Source organism: Sciurus vulgaris, assembly GCF_902686455.1.
Source record: "Sciurus vulgaris genome assembly, chromosome: 4".
Lineage (NCBI taxonomy): Eukaryota > Metazoa > Chordata > Mammalia > Rodentia > Sciuridae > Sciurus > Sciurus vulgaris.
In genome coordinates this window covers 116347846-116368291 of record NC_136464.1, presented here as the reverse complement: position 1 = coordinate 116368291, position 20446 = coordinate 116347846, and the positions used below count along the sequence as shown (strand labels likewise).

Sequence of the window (20446 nt, the reverse complement as noted above, 5' to 3'; positions counted from 1 at the left end):
AAAAGACGTCTTTACAAATGTTCTCCAGGCAGAAGGAAAAGAAGGCAGGAGATTTCTGAATCTGTACTGTTTCTTCTCTCCCCTCTTTTCTTTCTGTACCTTTAAAAGAGCAGGTTTATGTTCTTTTTTTTTAAAGAGGATATATTACTATTTATTTCTATCTGAACTTGAGGTGTATCAGAGGGTATACTTCTGAGTTCATTTTTAAATAATTGTGAATCAAAATAGGAGGTTCCCAATATAATTTCCATGGTCACAAGAAGTAATCATAGTTCTGTGCTCTCATTTAGGCATACGACCTGAGATTCTTTAGGGACTTTAGAAGTCACCCAGTCCACCCTCTCTAATGTGGGGCTTTTGTACATAGGGGTCTGTAGGGGTTCATCATGCTCCTTCACAATCTTCTGTGTTTTTACTTCTCTTTCTGCTCCCCATTACTCCCCTCAGATACATTGGCTGGCTGCATGCTTTAATTTTTGAATTAGTTTCCCTAGAATTATTTTTGTATCTCATTTTAAGCATCTGCAACTCTCCCGTTAGGTTTTATTCACATGTATTACTTTGACAAATTTGATGAAAGATCCTGGAGACAAAGATGATTGGGAAGGAGGGGCTCAACAGTGAATTGGGACTTTTTTCCGCTTAGAATGTGCAACAGCAGAAGAATGTACTACATGTGCCTCCAGTATGCAAAGCAAGTTCCTCCTAATGGATCTTATCACAACTTCATGACAATTTCTAAAAATATTCCCCGCAGTTTGCAGTAGCAGCACTGGGTTTCCAAGGGAAAGACAAAGCAGACAGGCTGAGGGGTTTCCATAAAGTGAATAATCTAGAGAATAAAGTGAATTCTTGTGCCTTCTTTATAGGTTGCGAAAGCGACACAGATTTGGAATTTACATTCAAAATGCAGGATTTTAACAAAGATGATATGTCCTATCGGAGGATTTCAGCTATTGAACCAAAGTCTGCTTTACCATTCAATCGTTTTTTACCCAACAAAAGTAGACAACCATCCTATGTGCCAGCACCCTTGAGGAAGAAAAAGCCAGACAAAAATGAAGACAACAGAAGAAGCTGGGCAAGCCCAGTCTACACAGAGGCAGATGGGACATTTTCAAGGTACTGGAATGTGATGTGATGGTGGAGTTCCATATGCTTTGTGAATTTGAGTGGTATTTGAATGTGTTAAAAAGAATGGCTCTTAAAATGTATTTTAGAGATAATAAATTTCACTAATGAGTATTTTTTATACCTCTATTTTTAGTCGTGCATATCTATTCGTTCTGTTAGCATGCATCAGCATATGATTTGCTAGATCTTGTTTAGGTGCGTGCCTTCAGTATATTGGTATTTTCAATTCACTGGATGACTGATATTGTTCATTGTGAGCTCTGCTGTGTTTTCTTCCATTGTTTTCCTTTTTTGTGATTGATCTTAGTGGACACGAAAAGAATCCTTTATTTCCCCATCAAATTAGCAGAGCAGAGTGTGATTTTTCAAATCCAGCTTCCTGTAAGGAGATGTGTGGTTCTAAAAGTGGTTCAGACACTGAGGATGAACGAAGGTTGCCTGACGTGATTTTGGATGACTTAGCCAACTGTAGATTCCAAGTGAAAAAGAGGCCCCCGAGTTTCATCTCGAAAACCACCTCTCTGAACTGTGGTCCGCAAATATTTCCTCCTGATACATTAGCCCCTGGGCTACACACACTGACAAGGTCAGAAATGTATTTGTCGTGGATCTGGATATCTATCATGCCTCTGGATATCTATCATGCCGCTGATTTAATTCAGAAAGTAACATTCCAAACTGTTTATAGTTTGTCTTTCTTTTAACACAGCTTCTAATTAAGTGTCCTTGGCCATGTGTATCTGGCTGTTCTCTAACTAGATTGAGATAGTGCCTTAACTTTGTTCTCGTAACTGTGGTGATGAGAATGGAAGTTACTTCACTTTCTTCACAGTGGTGTAAATTGTGAAGCGGAATGTGTGCCTTATGTGCTCTGTGTCAGATTGCTCATGCAGTATCTTAACCTGGTTGGATATTTTGAACAGTACTCAAAGGAGAACTTGGAGCACCAATGCACAGACTTGGCCAGCAGTTCGAGAAACTTCTAACTCCTCTCATTATTTGGAAGAGGAAGAAGAAAAAGCAACAAGGATACCTAACATCGTCAAGGATGATCTTTATGTGCGAAAGCTAAGTCCAGTCATACCAAATCCAGGCAGTTCTTTTGATCAGTTTCTTCCCAAATGTTGGATTCCAGAAGATGTGAACTGGAAAAGAATAAAAAGGGAAACTTCAAAACCGTGGTATAAAGAATTTCAGGGATTCAGGTTTGTCTTTATGCGTGTTTCTGTCCTTCCAGTGTTCAAATTCCCTACCCTGACTTGGCTTATTTGTGTATTTTGTATGTGTGTGTGATAGAGAATTCTAATTTCCCTTCTAACATCTGTAGAACTTCTATAATTCTACATTTGTTCAGATTTAAACTTTAGAATCTGAATCTTAAAAAGCTCTCTTCTGTTTGTAGTCCTAGCTTGACATTAATTTCAGTAATCTCATTCTTTTCCAATTCTTTCCTTCTCTCTCTCCTTCTTTTCTCCATGTTACTTTACAATAGAAGGAATTCAGACTCTGAGGATGAGGACTCGGGTTCAACCATTTTTAGCAGAATACAGAAAGCACAAAGTAGGCTAGATGGCTACTGCCAGAGATCTTCACTCTTGCTGGAACTAGCTACCCAACGGGCCATGAAATCACGGGACATCCACACAGCGAGGAAAAGCAGTGGAGTCTCAGAGGAGCCCAGGTGCAGCTGTCCGCCTGAGCCTGCCTGTTTGGGGATATGGCCTCAGACACCCGCTGCCGCCCACTTCTGCTACATTAACCTGGGACCTGACTATGCTCAGTCTTGGAAACTTAATATATTTAGTATAAAAGCATAACATATAACATTGCTTTCTGTGTGAGCATGTAAGCTTGGAAGTCTGTAGGATTCAGTGTTCTTCATTAGTACAATAATGTTTAAGAGAGTATATTATTTACATGTGACATAGTTCTTTTGGAAAGTCATTTCCAAAAAGGTTTATAGAAAATTACTTAATTGTACAGTTGTGCTGTATGTGGTGATGTGGAGAAAGGAAATAACTTTAGAGACTGGGAAGGGTGAGTTTTATGGGAGAATGCATAAAAAAAAATCAGAATCTTTCGTAAAACTTAAGAGCAATTAATTTTTTGTTTTCATCCTTACCTGTATCTATTGTATAAAGTACATGGTGGCTAACTCTTGAAACTTTCCAAGATTATTCTCTCTTCTCTAGTGGGAATATTAGGCCACTCCAGCTAATAGAATGAGGAATTGGGTACAAAGGAGTGGTGTGGTGTGTGTGTGTGTGTGTGTGTGTGTGTGTATGTGTGTGTGTGTGTGTATGTATGTCAGGAAGGTGTACCCAATCTGAGTTCTAGGCCCATCTTCTGGCCTTGATAGTGCCCAGCTTTCCTGGGAAGTACACTCTGCTCTTGTTTCTTTAAATTGTACGCAGGAATGTTATGGGTGATGGCATTAAATGCTAGTCTATCTTCCTTGCAAGAGTCCTTCTCCAATCCCCAAAATAATTCACTGATGGAAACTGTCTACTACCTAATTACCTTTTCTCTTTCAACTTAATAAGATTCTCCCTTCCTTTTTCTTTTCTGTGCTTCAGTCAGTTTTTATTACTTCAGGCCCTCCAAACATACTCTGATGACATCTTGTCTTCTGAAACAAATATAAAAATTGATCCCACTTCTGGCCCAAGGCTCATAACCCGCAGAAGGAATCTCTCTCATGCACCAGGCTATAGGAGAGATGACTTTGAGATGCCAGCCCTGGACCCTGACTTAGAAAATGATGATTTCTTTGTGAGAAAGACTGGGGCTTTCCATGCAAATCCATGTGTTCTCCGAGCTTTTGAAGACTTTGGAAGGTTCTCTGAGCAAGATGATCCTGTGGAGCGAGATATAATTTTGCAGTGTAGAGAAGGTGAACTTGTACTTCCAGATTTAGAAAAAGATGACATGATTGTTCGCCGAATTCCAGCACAGAAGAAAGAAGTGCCTCTGTCTGGGGCTCCAGATAGATACCAGCCGGTTCCTTTCCCTGAGCCCTGGACTCTGCCTCCAGAAATTCAAGCAAAATTTCTCTGTGTACTTGAAAGGACGTGCCCATCCAAAGAGAAAAGTAATAGCTGTAGAATATTAGTTCCTTCATATCGGCAGAAGAAAGACGACATGTTGATTCGGAAGATCCAGTCTTGGAAACTGGGTACTACAGTGCCTCCCATCAGTTTCACCCCTGGCCCCTGCAGTGAGGCAGACTTACAGAAGTGGGAGGCCATCCGGGAGGCCAGCCGACTTAGGCACAAGAAACGACTGATGGTTGAGAGGTCAGAGTGTGTTTCTGCAAGGATTTGGCTTGTAATGGATGGTCTTGTGTAACTTTTCTTTTACAAAACAGCATCAGATTGTTCAATCCTGCATGTTGTGTGCTATTTTGAAGCATTCTGTTAAAAAAAAAAAAATGTAAATTTTGCTGTGAGGAACTTGTAGTCATTTTGTAGAAAAAGTGCAATTCCATATTTGCACATCTCTTATGCATATTTAAGAAGGTATACACACATATCTTACCTTCAGCTATAATTCTGTGGTACTCTGCAAAATGGTTTCCTAAAAATGTTTTCCAGTTACATTTATGAACTTTTATTCCCTGGTCCAGGCATTTCTGTAGTAGTCTGGTGTCATTTTGTTATATGTGTTTCTCATATTTTGGAATGTCTGCCTTTTTGAAGTGAAAATTTCCCTTAAAATATGGCATTGCAAATTTCATTTAACTTGATTTTTGCTTTTGACCTAGGTTTCTTGGACTATCAGTTTGTGACATGTTTGTTTATATTTTAAACTTTAGTGCAAACTTTATTAAAATGCATGAATGATATTGACTGTCTGCTGAATTTTACACGTATGCAATTGTGGCCATTTTGGTAATAATCGAAGTGTTAGGAGACTTGCCTGTTTGATGAATATTGTTTGTTGAACTTAGGGATGGACAAATCTGATTAGGCTAAGTAAATTAGTAGACCAAATCTAACTTGTCAGCTCCTGACAGTGGAGACCTTTTCCTATGGTTTTGTTTGCTTAGTAAATTAAGCCTTCATTTTGCTTAATCTTAGCTTCTTGAGAGATGAGATTAATGAGAACTTGGTACATGATCAAGAATATTGCTGAGGAAGCAACCTTTTGAGATTTGTCCATCTTCAGTTAGACTCATTAAAGTTGTTAAACAGAAACTAACACAACCAGCAAAAGTGACTTTTTTTTTTTAATTTTTGGTTTTCTGGTTTCTTAGACTCTTTGAAAAGATTTATGGTGAGAATGGGTAAGTTTTGTGGTTTACAGTTAAAAAAAATCTGTGTATATTGCTTGTTGTTTGTATAATTTACAATTGCATTTCTGTCCTGGCATGTCACTAAATGGGGGTGTTGTATGTAGTGCATGAAATTTTAAAATGGGAAGTTTTTAAAAATTAACTTTGCAACTTAATGGTATATTTGTGTCTCAGCGCCTAGTGCATGAAGTGCTATACTCAACAGTTTAATATCTGTTGTATTGGAAATTTCAAAATTAGCTCCATCTCTTTTTTCAGTTTTAATTTAGTGAGTTGCTTAAAGTAACAAGAATGTTTGCCTCAGATCATTTTACTGTTTGATTGCCAAATAAAACAAGTTTCTGATTTCTGATTGTTGAAACTCAAACAACTACATTTTAAAAAGTCTGTGATAGAAAAATATAACATTTACTCAAGGCTAGAATGCAAGCAATTGGCATAATTCATATATTTACCTCATGGGGAGCTTTGTTAGTGGGGATGTTGAGTGGCACCGATCTTCCATTAGTAGTATATAGAAATATTTTCAAGATTCCTGATCAGGATAGGTTTTAACATGGCTGTGTGTATAGTGCAAAACTGGACTTCCAAAGCTGCAAAAACTAAAACTTTGATAGTTTCCAATATTGTTCCAAGGACTGTATTTATAACTAATACTCAGTTTTTGTCTGCTGATATTTAATTCTACTCATCTGGTAGACATGATAACATATTATAAAACTAACTTTCCAGATTTTTTTCTATTTCTAGAGTAACTGAAACTTAAAAGTAAGTCATTCATTCTTAGTACAAAATCGCCAGGTGGTTATATCTTATATTTTTTACCACCTTTCTGTGTCTTATTTTTAATGGTTTTTGAACAAGAGGAAGAAAGTTTAGGAATGTCAGATATTTTAACATACAAAGTGTCTTCCCCTACCAGGATTTATTTTATGTCTAAGAATTGCTAATTTTGATAACTTTTGAGAATTTTAGTAGTCAAGAAATCTTGGTAAGCTACCACTATTACCATTTATTTTGGCAATGGACAACTTATTGCAAGTGCTTCTCAGCCACTGATTTTAAAAATCAGGCTCCCGGTATGTTTTCATGTGCCATGTAAAGCAGGTTATCCCCTGTCCAGATCCTTATATGCTCAAACATTTTTATCTGTGAGGATGAACCACAAGTTTTCAGCATGACACTTAAGCATCTGCTCTTCCCAGTTCATCATGGGAAAGCTGTTTCACTTGATTAAAAATCTCTTTGCAGAAAAGCATTTTCAATAATGAAAGAATTTTCATTTGTAAATTACATATGATATTATAACATAAGGAAGTCTCAGGAAGAGTTATTTTTCTGGAAGGAGTTATAAATACCCAGAGTGCAGATACTCTATGAGTATGTAAACATACCTAAACTACCTCACTAATTACATATTCCTCCTTAGTGGAGGGGATATTATGTGAATGAATTAAGAGGAAACCCTTGGCTAGGGTTAGAACTCAGTTGCAGAATGTATTCCTAGCATGGATGTGGCCCTGACTTTGATCCTCAGTACCAAAAACAAACAATAGCAACAACAACAAAACAGTGAGGATTTTTGTGAACTATAGCCAGCATCAGCAAATGCTTCCTGTAGACAATTCCAAGATTGTTGTTTGGATAGGACAGTATTTTTTTTTTTTTTTTTTTTTTTTTTTTTTTTGTGGTGCTGGGGATTGAACCCAGGGCCTTGTGCTTGCAAGGCAAGCACTCTACCAACTGAGCTATATCCCCAGCCCCAGTATTTGTTTTAAAGGCCGGTCCCTATGTAAACTACACACAAAAAATCTAGATAATCTGTAAATTGAGACTGATGAATAATACATTACTTATCTAATAATGGGAAGTAATGTGTCTTTAGAAAACTCAAGGGTGTTTTAGACCAGTTGAAATCAAATTTGACATATAGGATTGTTTTTTCTATAGTTCATCAGCAGTGCTTTCCTGCAGTAAATCTCTGCAATGAAAATAAAATAGAAATTAAAATGGATTACATGTAGTCTTTTAATCTGTAACTTTCTTCATATTTATGCAGAGTGATCTTTCTCTGAACACAATGTACAATGTAAAACTGGTCATATTCACTTGGAAAAGCATTATTATTCAGCATTCTATAATTGAAAAAATAGCTGTCTATAACAGAAATGCTTTTCTTTTTGGTAAGGACCAATTTAAACAGAAGTGGGCAGTGTATTTTGAGTTCTTAGGCATTTCAATTCTGGCTTGCTTTTCTTTGTTGTTTTTTCCTAGAGATTGAACCCAGGGCCTTGTTGCATGTATATGCTTTGCTACTGAGCCACACCTTCAGCCCTGTGGCTTGCTTTTCATTTGGCATTTAACACCTGTCAGTGTATTTTTAGTGAGATGCTTTGTATGTAGCTTTTGTGTCTTTGTGTGCTTTTGTGTTGCATGTATTTACATCTGTCTGGTTCTATGAAATTTGAAAATTTGGTAATATTGCCTTCTGGCATAAGCTGTTAATGACAGATAAAAATTTGTTATACGAGTATGTGGAAATAATCTTGTAATGTGATTAAACCATTGAATCTGCTAGGAAATAAACACTGATTTAAGGTGAAGTTGTAGTCAATGACAACTGAGACACCTTTATTTCAGGGTCTGACCAGAAGATTCTGTAAGCATAAGACAGCATGTCAGACATAAGACAGCAGAAAGAAAGGGAAAATAAAGTTCATGTGGGTTACTTTCTGAGTATTTTTTCACCCCAGAGGACATTTTGTCGATGTCAGGAGACACGTTTCATTGTCACACACACTGTAGGTGGGTGCGTGCTACTAGAATTTGTTGCTTTTGGAGCCAGGGATGCTGCTAGATGGCCTGCCATATGCAGGATAGCACCTTGTAACAAATATTTTTCTGACTCAAGTATCCTTGGTGCTATAGTTGTGAAACTGATTTAGATGATGAATCTATAAATTGAAAATGTTCATTATATTGCTTTATTCTAGTTTCCAGTCATTTCAGAGACTTACATAGGTTTTAGCCTTGTTTTTCACAGGATTCCTATAGTACCTAACGCAGATACATTTAGAGGTACATTAAGTATTTTCATAGCTCCCTCCAAAAGCTGGGAACCCTTAACTTAGTATGTTGGAATTTCTCTTTGCTCTGTGAAGCTATTAGTGATTTTATATTTAGGAAAGTTTGCCTCATGTTGGTTCTTTTTGATCTCTTGTTCCTTGTATATTCATCTATAAATTTCCTGAAATTAATTTTAAAATTACATGCCTTAACACTAGCCAAATATGCTAGGAGCTTCTTAGGCAATTTGAATAGTAGAAGAGAATCATACTTTGAGTGATTTTGTTTTATGATTGATAATTTCTTACTTAAACTTTTTCTTTTCTTCCTTGTTTTTCCCTTAAATGCCATTATGTATTAATGCTAATATACATATATATGTGTATATATATATAGACTTTTTCTATGCACATGAAAATGCAAGAGGTTACACCTGTATTTGTTTTTGGAAAGTATCCAAGTGCAGTTGTAAATTGGAGCCTTTCCAAATAAGGAAATACAACTATAGCAGGTACATGAATTATAATACAGTTATGATGTATCTTACCAGTGAATAGTCCTTTGTTCAACAGAACATAGTAGGCATGTGTAGTACTTTATAGCTCTCCCAAATGGTTTTCCCATGCTACCTCTGGCGCTTATTTCAGTTCTATGTGGTAGACAGATAGGTGTTATCTGCATTGCAGAGACATGGAGAAGGAGAAACAGTGATTGCAACTTTCCCAAGGATGTAGATTCATGAGTGGTAGAGCTGGACTAGGGTTTTGCCTCATGAGATAATCCATAGAGACTTCTTGGCAGTGTTGTCGGTATGTGGTAAGCCCTCAGGAGTTTAATAATTATGCAGTGAATGCTGATAAGGAAGGAGAGTTCTTCATGATCTGACTGAGAGATTTCTGTCCTCTGAAAGTAATAGATTTTATCAGTGTGGTCTGGGGTGACTTCTCTCGTTTAAAGTGACTTGAACAGTTAGCTTTCAGAAGATCCCACGCAGTCATATTTGCTTTAATAAGAATTGGTACATAGCACCAGGTGGTTTTTTAAAATGCAGCCAGCACAGATTTCTCAGGTTATCATAACAAATCACCTTAGCAGATAAGGAACTAAGGTTTAGAGAAGCGAACTGCTGCATGAAAGGTGGGTGAAAGCTGGGCTGGGGTCCTCCCCTCTTGTCTCATTCAGGTGCCTGCTGTGGAGCGTGTGTGACTTAATGTGGGTAACTTGATAAACCTTAGGGAACAAATTGTGCTCACGTTCCTGCCTTCCTAGGAATTTGTCTCCTCCAGACCATGTTTGGTCACCTGGTTGTGTTGAGGATGTCCTGGGTGTCATGCTCTGCTTGGTGCTGGAGTGCACAGGGCAGGAAGGTTGCAGCTTCACTCTGGATGAGCACTTTACAGGAAGAGATGCATGTAAACGTTTTGCAGTGCAGGAGGATGAATGTAAGAGACAGCAGCCATGGGAGGTCCTGAGGACTTACTGTGTGCTAGTTTGCATGGTCCAGCCTTCCTCCCACTAAATGATTATTTAAATATGAATTAGCATTTCCATTTTTGTTCTAGAGTCGATGTAACTCCATGTATTGGGTGTCCATATTCCCTTCATGCCTTGGTTCTGAATGTTTTTTTCCTATCTTTTCTTAGTCTAGAGTTGTGCGAGGTCAAATAGTCTCCTTTGTATTTGTGACTAAAGTGAATTTATATTCTCAAATTCACACAAATCAGTTTTATGTGTGATCATACTGTATTAGTTAGCTTTTCATTACTGTGACCAAAATACCTTACAGGAATGACTTAGAGGAGGAAAAGTTTATTTGGGGATCATGGTCTCAGAGGTTCAATGGACTCCATTAATCTGGGCCTGAGGTGAGGCAGAACATCGTGGCAAAAGATGAAGTGGAGGAAAGCTGCTCAGCTCATGGCAGCCTTGGAAGCAGAAAGAGAGGAAGGGGCCAGGGACAGATATAGTCCCCAAAGCTACAACCTCCCAGCTATGCCCCACATGCCAACAGTTATCACCCAGTAGTCAATTTGAATTATTAGTTCATCAAATGGACTAACCCGCTGATGAGATTATAGTTCTTATGACATAATCATTTCACCTCTCAACATTGCTGCATTGCCCAACACGAGCTTATTTAGGGCAATGTTCAAGTCCAAACCATAACGCATACCTGCTGAGATACATATTACACAGATAGATTAATGTATTTTTGCATGTGCACTCATATATATATATATATATGTATATATATATAGATATCTTGTATATACATATATATATTATATATATCTTAGTCTTTAATCCTCAATAAAATTCTGGAGAGCACTAATGCTTTCCCAAAGAAAGAATAGAAGCATTTCAAATTTAGTGTATTTTGCTTAGTTAAAAGTGATAAAACTTACCTCATTCTGACCACAGGTATTAAATGAGTGTATCTCAATGCCTTGTTCTGTCAGTGTGTTTTCCTTAAAGGCAACACATGACTTGTGAGGGAGATAAGCTAAGGATGCATGTGCACATACTGTATAATGTGAAGCTGTGTTAAATATAGCTAAAGCATTAGAACATTATTATCTAGTAATATTCTCCCACTTGGAGAAAGTCTTCACAGCTTTTCCATATCAACAGTGGCTGATCCTTCTTGTAGTTGTTCTAGTTCTTTAGCTATAATATCATTAACATATTTATGAAGCACTTGGTGTGGCTTGGCCTTCATTTTAGGCCCAGCAATATACCAGCAAACAAATCAGATATAATTGCTACTTTATAATCTTACAGGGAAAAGTAGGTGAAAGGTAAAAAAACATACATCTCAGATGATAATAAATGCTGTGGAGGAAAGAGGGTAGGGTTAGGTAAGTCTGGAAGAGGGACTAACATTTCTGCTGTCGACTGGTAGTGAGAGAGGAGCCACGTGGATGTTTGGATGAAGAGTATTCTAGGCAGATTGAAGGGCACAGGGAGAAGGAAGACACTTGAGCATAAGCAACAAGACCATTTGACAGGAGGAAAGTGAGTGCCGTATGGTAGATATGAACCTGCAGAGGTGGGCAGGAGCAGGTAGCATCAGACCTTGTGGGTCTTAGAAGAACCTGCTTTTAACTTGAGTGAGATGGGAAGAAGCTGGTGGGTGCTGAATAGGGTATGCCAGGACCTGGGTGCAACTTGAAAAGATCTCTCTGGCTCCTGTGTTGAGAGTAAACTGTTGGGCAGGGAGGTTATTGTGGGAGAGATTGAAGGCATGGCTCAAGGCAGTGATAGTGGAGGAGGTGAGAAGCGATGGTATGAGGGTAAAGCACGGAAGGATGGAGTTAATTTTTACTGAGCTGAGGAAGGTAGAAGATGAGCAGGTTGTGGAGTGAGCAGTATATTTTTAGTCTGTGACAAGTTATGTTTGAGATGCCTGTTAGACTTCAAGTGGGGAACTGTGTTTAGTCCAGCAGGTATTCTGAGGGGTTTTAAAAAGTTGTATGTATTGGAGAAGGACTTTTGAGTCAGAGGGAGCATTTGAGGAAAAACTTTCTTTGGGTGATAATAGAAGCAGCTCCTTTGGAAGTCTAGGTAAGGGTTGACTGTTCTCTGATCTAGGGCGTTGGCAATAGAGATGGAAAGAAAGAGACACTGAATGAGAAGACTTGATAACTAATTGAAAGTGGGGAAAAGGGAGAATCAAAAGTTAAAAATGGTTCTTGGGCTTCAAATCTGGATGATTTTGGAGGGCGGGTACCACCTTTCACCACTGCAAGAGGAAAAGCAGGTTTAAATTTGACTACATCAACAAATACCATGTATTCAGTAGGTTACAGTTTGTAATATCCATTCAAGATATTATTTCAATAGACTCTTATACAGTTAGGGCGTCTTGGTGAGATCCATACCAAAGTGACTATTAAATGAGCAGTTGGAAATGAGTCAAAGGAGGCGAGGGACCTAAGCAGTAGACTAGAGAGTCATTTGCATGGAAGTTATAATTGAATTCCCGAGTTAGCTAAGGGCAAACTGTTATGAGGGAAGCCTAGTGGCTGAACCATGGGAAAGGCAAAATTTAGGTGACCAAGATGAGGTAGAATTACTTCAGAAACTAAAAGTGTATTCAGTTACAGTGAAATAAACTCAGAAGTGCAACAGGAAATAACATTTGGTGTGCTGCACCTTTAAAAACATCTCTCTCTCTCTCTCTCTCTCATTCCTGAATGCTTTTCAGTATTCGGAACTGACCTCTTCCTTTCTGGGAGACCTTCCTTATTGCCCTTTTTCCTCTGGTGCAGTTATGTGCTTACTGACAGCAGATCGGTGCCTGTGACCACCCTTGCTCTGCCCATTGCTTTCTTGCCTGACTGAGCTCTTCAGAGCTAAACCTCAGCAAAGTCTTGTGCAGGGTTTGCAAGTTAAACACAGGAACACTGCTTTAATCAAGGAGAGGGCAGCTGAGGAGGTTCTAACAGGTTACCAGAAATTACCTGTGGTCCTTAAGTCTAGTGCTATGGGGGGAGGTTTTATAGAATCTTTGAGAAGCAGAAGCACATCTAGTCATGGTATTGAATTTGAGGAGAAAATATCAGGTAATCACTAAATTATTTAGTAAGTGCCCAGAAAAAGCAGCCAAACCTTCATAGCTTACCTATGGGTAATAGATGATTCTGTGGCTGGTACTTTTGTTTCTAAAGTTATCCATCTATACATTCGGACTCCTTCAAGTATGAATGTTGAATTTTTTTTTTTTTCTTTCAGACTTGTTCAGGGTTAATTTGACCATTTTGTGTGTGTGCGTGTTGAGGGGGAACAAAAACAAAACTCACACCCAAGTTGCATACTGGGCTCTTGTTTCTGCGTTTTGGAAAAACACCATTTATCTCCGTAGTGCTTTTTCTGTGATACTATCACTGAAAGCGTCTAGGTAGTACAGAAGAAATTTAGATGGAATTTCCAAATATAAGCCCAGCCTTCATTTTGACCTCAAGACCAGACATGTGAACCTTTGTGACTGTGGGTGTTTTTGTTTCAGGAGTAAGTCCATGAGTGACGTCAGTGCAGAAGATGTTCAGAACTTGCGTCAACTGCGTTATGAGGAGATGCAGAAAATAAAATCACAATTAAAAGAACAAGATCAGAAATGGCAGGATGTGAGTATTCTTAAATTGTGAAAGGGGGAGCATGTATTTGCTGGACTTTGCTTGCTTTTCTTAAAAGAGAGTGAATATATATTTGAGAGACAGTTTTTTCTCACTATTTATAGTATTCAATTCTGGAGAAAGTCAGACTGGTGAGTATTGAGCCTTTTGGCCTATGACTGTTGCTTATCCTAAAGTCCACTAGGAAAAGTAAAAAGATGTTCAGCTCTTAATATTCTCCACAAGTTCTCAAAAAATACAAAGCTGCTTCCTTGTAGCATAGTGTGCTTATTTTCTGGCTTTTGTAGTTGAGTTGGGGTATGACAGTTAATTATGCTTTTGATAGGAAAGACCTTGCTCAAGGTTGGGATTGGTCTAGCATAGCTCTTGGCATTAGCAGGGAGAGAGGAAAGGGTTCTTAAAATTCATTGAGGAGATTGGGAAAAAATTAACCAAGAGTAATATTTTAGCTGAAGAAGACATTATCTAATATGAATCAAAATGAGATGTTTCAACAGGGCCTACATATCCAGATATCTCCATGAATGTGGATATAATCTTTAGTTTTGATTACAAAGAATAAAGTGTAACTTTTTTTATTTTTTGAAGTAATTGTTCTAAATGGAAAGAATATGAATAACAAAACCAGATAAGCTATACATAGTTTGAGGACAAATTTATGGTAAGAGAGTTGAATAGTAACTGAACAAAAGGGCCAGAGATAGTAAATCTCAATTTTCAAAGGAATTAAAGTATTTGTAATGATGCTGAAGCCCATCTTGGCTTCAGTTTCAAATTCCAGTGCCTCTTTTATTGGGAACTTAATTTAATTGTCAAAAAACAGTAACTCAATGTCACTTTGCCAAAATGCATGGTGAATATTTTGGTATGAAAATTAAAAGTATCAAGGGGTTATTATCTATCCATTAAGTTAAGATAGATGAAAATTCATGCCACCTATCATCTAGGACTAAATGCACACTGCTTTTGTTCTTTCTGGAATAATTTATATTGGTTTCAGGCTGTTTTAGAAGCAGGATTAGTCCTGTCTGCCCCCAAAGAGTATAAATCAAACTTTGCATGCCTTAGGGGTGAGGTTTGGCTTAGTCTGAGACCTTGGATGCACTTCTGTTTGGACTGGAATGCCTCTTGCAATCCTTAGCATGACATTTCTCTGTTTTGGAGACAGAAAAGTTTGTGCCTTTCAAAATGTCTTACACCCCTAGGTGTCAGAACTAGCCTAGGCTCTTAAGGATAATGCTAGGGGAAAATCTGGATTAGGTTGTCTGTTCTGGTATGGCTAGCTAGGTTAGGCTTAACATTTCTAGGGATATGGGAAACAGTTGTTGGCTTGTGGCTGCCTGATTTTCCAAATTCCCCTGACCTATGTGAAGTTTACCCTCTTTGACATCCTATGTATGAGTCTTACCTCCCCAGTGGAACCTTTGCAAATCCTCCCCCGGTAGAAGTGAAATTGGCCCCTCTTTTTTTTAGGACCCCCACTCTCCCATGCAATCCTGTCACATTCATTATCAAACTTTATTCACTTGTATATCTCTCCCCAGCAGGCTGAGTGTCTTGAGGGAACTGCATCTTGTTCATGTGTGTTTATAGGAATGGAGCTCCTGTCAGTTAAAGGAGACTGGTCTGCACCTGCGCTTACCTGGTGCAGTCATGCATCTGTCTCCATCACTCTAGGAAACACATTCTTTCACATAACAGTGAGGTTTTTGGAGTAAGACAAAAATGCATTTGTAACAGTTCCTGATCTGCTTAATCTGGCACCTAATTACACGCATTTAGCATTCTTTCTGAACTGGGCAATGAGGTGACACTTTCTGGGAAAACAAAAATGGGAACTATCTTATTAGGTCAGTTTTTTCAGACAGACACATGAGATAAAGGTTTGGTACAGAAACACTGGCTATAAAAAGCAAAATTAGGGCACCTTGGCACAAGTGGGAGTGAATGGCTTCAGTGATGTAACAGGATCCTCTGGCGCACTCTCACTGCTGAAAAGGGTGTGTGGGAACTCAGGTATGACCATGCCGATGTGATTTTCTGTCAGGACCTTGCAAAATGGAAAGATCGTCGGAAAAGTTACACTTCAGATCTGCAGAAGAAAAAAGAAGAGAGGGAAGAAATTGAAAAGCAAGCCCTTGAGAAGTCTGAGAGAAGCTCCAAGACGTTTAAGGAAATGCTGCAGGACAGGTAACCAGGCTGAATGGGCATGTCATGCTTGGAAACGCTGGTGTCAGAAATGGAGGTCTTGTTTAAGTGTGGTGTGGTGTGTATTCCCCCCTTTTAAACTTAATCATGTATGGAATGAAACATCTAGGATTTTGCTCTGCAGCAAAAAAAAAAAAAAAAAAAAAAAAAAAAAAAAGGCTGAAATAATTTCAATTAGCAAAAGGAATGAGTGATCAATATAGGTGGGCAGTGTTTCTTTGTTTCACATTGTGCGTTCACACATAAAGTGAAGGTGTTGGCTGTATTTGGTGCAGAAAATATGCTACTTTTTGCCCTTTTAAAGTGAATTTAGGAATGGAATGGGCAAATAAAATCAGCTCTCACTTTTATCTAAATTGTATAAAATATAACAAAGTTTTTTTTTCTGTTTTTGTGGCAGAACATAAATTCTATTTTAAAGGAAGTCTTATGTAAGCATTAATGTTTGGTTTATTTATTTATTCTTTGCATTGCAACATAGCAGGATAAAGGTCAAATTTAAGCTTTCCTGTAAAGCAGTTACTATGTGAAATCTTAGGATATTTATAGGCCCTGGAGAAGGCAAATATGCTTTCAGAATAATGTCAAGGAGAAAACATGCCGCCAGGTGAAATTAAACAAAGCTCCTTTGTATCCAAACAGCCAACGATTAACAGTTTCCTTCACTTAAATGCAACACAGTTAGCCTTACTAAATGTTAGATGAGTGCATTTCATCAACTCTTTAAATATGAATAGTTACTTTTAGTCTGTAATCATTGTCCATGGAATTTCTATCAAGCTGCATGAAACAATGACTGGATCTTCATTAAAAACCTGCGCTTTGTCCTCTTTTACCAATATATTATAAAGTTTATATAACTAAACAGCTCACAATGCTATCAAGGAATCCACAGATTTAGAGGGTTCAGATTGGTTGTCAGTTATTGATATATATATAGTGTTTCAAATTTGGCAACATTTAACTTTTGGATAAAATTTTATGACTGATTCCTTATTAAAATTTCCTTGTTGAACTCTCTTTATGATCTGCCCCCCAAAAGTAATATCCCTATGAAAAAGTAATAGAGAGCCTCTTCAATAATAAAAAAAAGTTTAACTTTTTATAATCTTTGTTAGTTGTGACATTAAAAAATTATATATCATCATACTCTGTTAGTATTGTGTTGATTATTTTCTTAAGTCAGTGGTGTTTTTGTTCCTAGATGATTTAAATTTTAATTACAGCCCATCCACTTCTGGTGTCAAATGCCTAACTTTGTTGTGGTGGTGTGTTTCTCTCTGTTAAGGGAATCCCGAAATCAAAAGCCTACAATTACATCTAGGAGGATGTATTCCTCTGATGATGTATTGAGTGATGAAGAGCTACGTGCTTCACTGACTCTGTCCGAAGCCAGTTACAAGAGGGAGAGAGTGGAAGAGAAGGGAACAATGCATCCTACTGAGACGCCTAAAGAAGATTCTGTAACTTTTATGGAGAGACAGGACAGTGTAGCAACTGAAGTTCCGTTTCCTTCTACAAGCTCCACAGAACAACACCCAGCTTCTTTGTCTTCTCAGCGTTCCCTGAGTATGCAAATAGAGTCGACTCGAGTTTCATCTTCTCTCCCTAGAAGTTACCAGAAAACTGATACAGCCAGGTTAACATCTGTGGTCACACCGAGACCTTTTGGCACTCAGTCAAGGGGAATCTCATCACTCCCCAGATCCTTCACGGTAAAAATGGCTCCTTGTTTATTTAGTCTATTCTGAAGAGCAAAAAGTTGGGGAATTTTCAATTCAGGGAAAGTAGGGAGGATACATTTTAAAGAATGAAATAAGATAAATGCTAAAGCAGTACATTTATTTTTCAGTGTTATATTTTTTTCAAGTACATCTTTTTGGACTGAGGATGTAGTTCAGTAGTAGAGTACTTTTCTAGTGTGCATGAGACCCTGGGTTCAATCCATAGCACTGCAAAAAACAAAACAAAAGTCCAATACAGCTTTTGTAAAGTGTTAGGTTGAACAACATGAAATTTCTAGTAGCCACCTCTTTTCAAACTATAAAACAGTAATTTTCTGTGGCTTAATCTGAATATTTCAGGGGTTGGTATACAGATCACTGTTTTATCCTGATTTCTTACTTTAAAACTTGATATATTTGAATATAATTATTAAAATAACTTATACAAAGATATATATTTGTCAGGATTTTGAAGGATAGATAATATTGTGGCACTTTTTTCTCTTAATGAAATATCATACATCCAGCATATTTATATGAATTATGTGAAAGGAAGCAATATAGTCTTAACATTAATGTGCAAATTCCTGTAAGTTCTGCCAATGTGCAATCTTAAAATGGAGAAGAGAAAAAAAATATGACTTAAACAATTAGAATATTTGAGGTGAGGTAAGCCTGCCTAAATTAACCAGGAAACCTCTGATCATTATATTAAGGAAAGTACAGGCATATTTGACAACATAAAAATTAAATTGATATGACAGACACCATCATCATGGTTAAGACGATTGATGGAGTCAAAAAAAAGTGTTATAAATGAAGGATCAGTATCTCTAAAGTATAAAATTTTTCCATACTTTGGGAAGGGGAAGATAAATAGTAGAAAAATAGATATAGAAAATGAATAGTAAATTCAAGGGCAAGGAAATTTAAATGGCTGATAACATAAAGCACATAGAAGCATATTTGGCCTCATTAGAGCAAGAATGAGTTGTACAATGTCCACCCATCAGACTGACAAAGATTTAGAAGGCTGAAAATGTGTAGTGCTGGTAAAGATGCAGACAAACAGGCATTCTTTTATGTTGTGAGTACATTGCTAGTTTTCTTTTTAGAAATTATATATATTTATGTAAAATATTGTATATGATATTTACATGCATGTGTGATATATATAATATGTATAGATTCAAATTTTGATCATTATAATTGATCTAGCAAAATTCATTGGGGGGGGGCGTTCCCACTATAAAGATCTATGGGATTTTGTTGCAATGTTTTTTGGAAGTGATGAAAAACCTTAAACAATTTTTAATTTTTGAATTATTGCCATCTACACTATGGGATTTTCAACAATTAAAAGGATTAGTTTAGGATCCTAAGGGTACCAGTTTAAAGTTCTGTCTGTTGACCTCCAGTAATGTAAATACGCAGAGCAAGTTTCAGAAATTTGTATGTAATCTTTTATTAAAACAATAATTCCTCTTCATGAAAGTATGTATCTTTTGATGTGAAAGAATATACTCCAAGCTTTTAGCAATGCTTTGCTGTGTGAGGTATATTTTACTTTCGTAGGTTTAAAATATTAATGCTTTTTCAGCAGAAAATAAAGCTAACAGAATATCAAGTTTAAAACAGTGTTTCCTATTTAGGTGGATGATGGTTGGAAGTATAATGGAGATGTGGAAGGTGTTAAGAGAACCCAAAATAATTCATTCAGCACACCTGTCCCAAAGCCTGACAACAGCCAGTTGGTCTCAAGCTCATCCAGCAAGATTGAGGCAGCTGCAGAAGGTGAGGCGAGGTTACCCTCTCCTACACCAACCTTCTCATCTCTCTCCCAAGACCAGGCTGCCACTTCTAAAGTCACACTGTCTTCAATGTCTGGCCCTGACTCAGTGTCTGAGTCTGGAGAAGGAAGAAATTCACCACAAAGAGAGGTCTCCAGTTCCCAGGTGAGTTTGGGAAGGCTGTTTATCACTGCAGCTCAGTCACCTAAAGATTTATATTTGGAAGCCATGTTGCTGACTGTTGAGTCTAGCAAGTAACATACAAAATGATACTGTGGTTTATTTGTGACAGATCTTGGAGGAGGTGAACCTCTTCCAATTCTTAAGTTTATAGATATGGATAACCCTTGTGATCTGTGTGTGGAAACCTAATGGACCATCTCCTTGGGATTTGCCTGGTGTTTTCTCTCAAGTTCACATTTCAGCAAGAGTCACTTGGAAGGTTTTATATGCAGATCTAATGTAATGTACATAGCCTCTTCCCAGGAAATTAACTGGCCAGAAGGAGAAATTGACACAAATGATAGACGCTGACCTTTAGGGACATAGCATTTTTTTTTTCTCTCTTATCTTAACCTCCTACTGACCTTTAATATAAATTTATACCTTAGAATGTCCAGAAGTTTGGGTTGTGCTATGCCTGTTAATGGAAATTTTAAGGCATAATTACAATATAATGATTGTGATCCTTAGCATTTGGAGTTCAAACAAAATATACCATCAGATGAAGAATGATGACTTTTTTGTTTTTTCCTATTTAAAATCCTGATGGATAACTTTTAAAAGAATTACATAATAAATGCTCTTTTAGCTTACACGTAAAACATACTAAAAGTATTTGCAATCAAACAGAAAGCTTTTCTCTTTCAGGAAAAAACCTCATTAAGCAATTTGATAGTTGTAAGAACCCGTTAGCGTGGAGGAACTTTTGTCGTTCTTTAGTTTGGTCTAGAACTCTCTCTTATCTAGCTGGATGAAAGATTAAGTATACAACTTGAGATAAGTAAGTGTTGTTAGATTTTTATTTGTATAGAAAAGCTTAAAAAACTTAAACTTTCTGATTATAAGGTACTATGTGCCTGAGAAAAACTGGAA

The 20446-nt window shown here is 37.4% G+C and overlaps 1 protein-coding gene across 9 annotated transcripts in view; it reads left to right on the top strand.

Annotated features, from left to right (window-relative positions):
- The window catches only part of LMO7 (LIM domain 7), a 210530-nt gene that overhangs the window by 158183 nt on the left and 31901 nt on the right, over positions 1 to 20446 (top strand). For 4 of the 9 annotated variants that reach the window (XM_079138916.1, XM_079138911.1, XM_079138909.1 and 1 more), the window contains 8 exons: positions 870 to 1122; positions 2058 to 2339; positions 3711 to 4430; positions 5390 to 5419; positions 13503 to 13620; positions 15677 to 15819; positions 17126 to 17552; positions 19214 to 19516. In XM_079138916.1, the coding sequence (XP_078995042.1) occupies positions 870 to 1122; positions 2058 to 2339; positions 3711 to 4430; positions 5390 to 5419; positions 13503 to 13620; positions 15677 to 15819; positions 17126 to 17552; positions 19214 to 19516 (2276 nt within the window). Of the gene's footprint in view, positions 1 to 869; positions 1123 to 1152; positions 1721 to 2057; positions 2340 to 2626; positions 2816 to 3710; positions 4431 to 5389; positions 5420 to 13502; positions 13621 to 15676; positions 15820 to 17125; positions 17553 to 19213; positions 19517 to 20446 lie in introns of those variants that run through there. The other 5 variants (XM_079138912.1, XM_079138910.1, XM_079138915.1 and 2 more) reach the window with 3 other exon arrangements.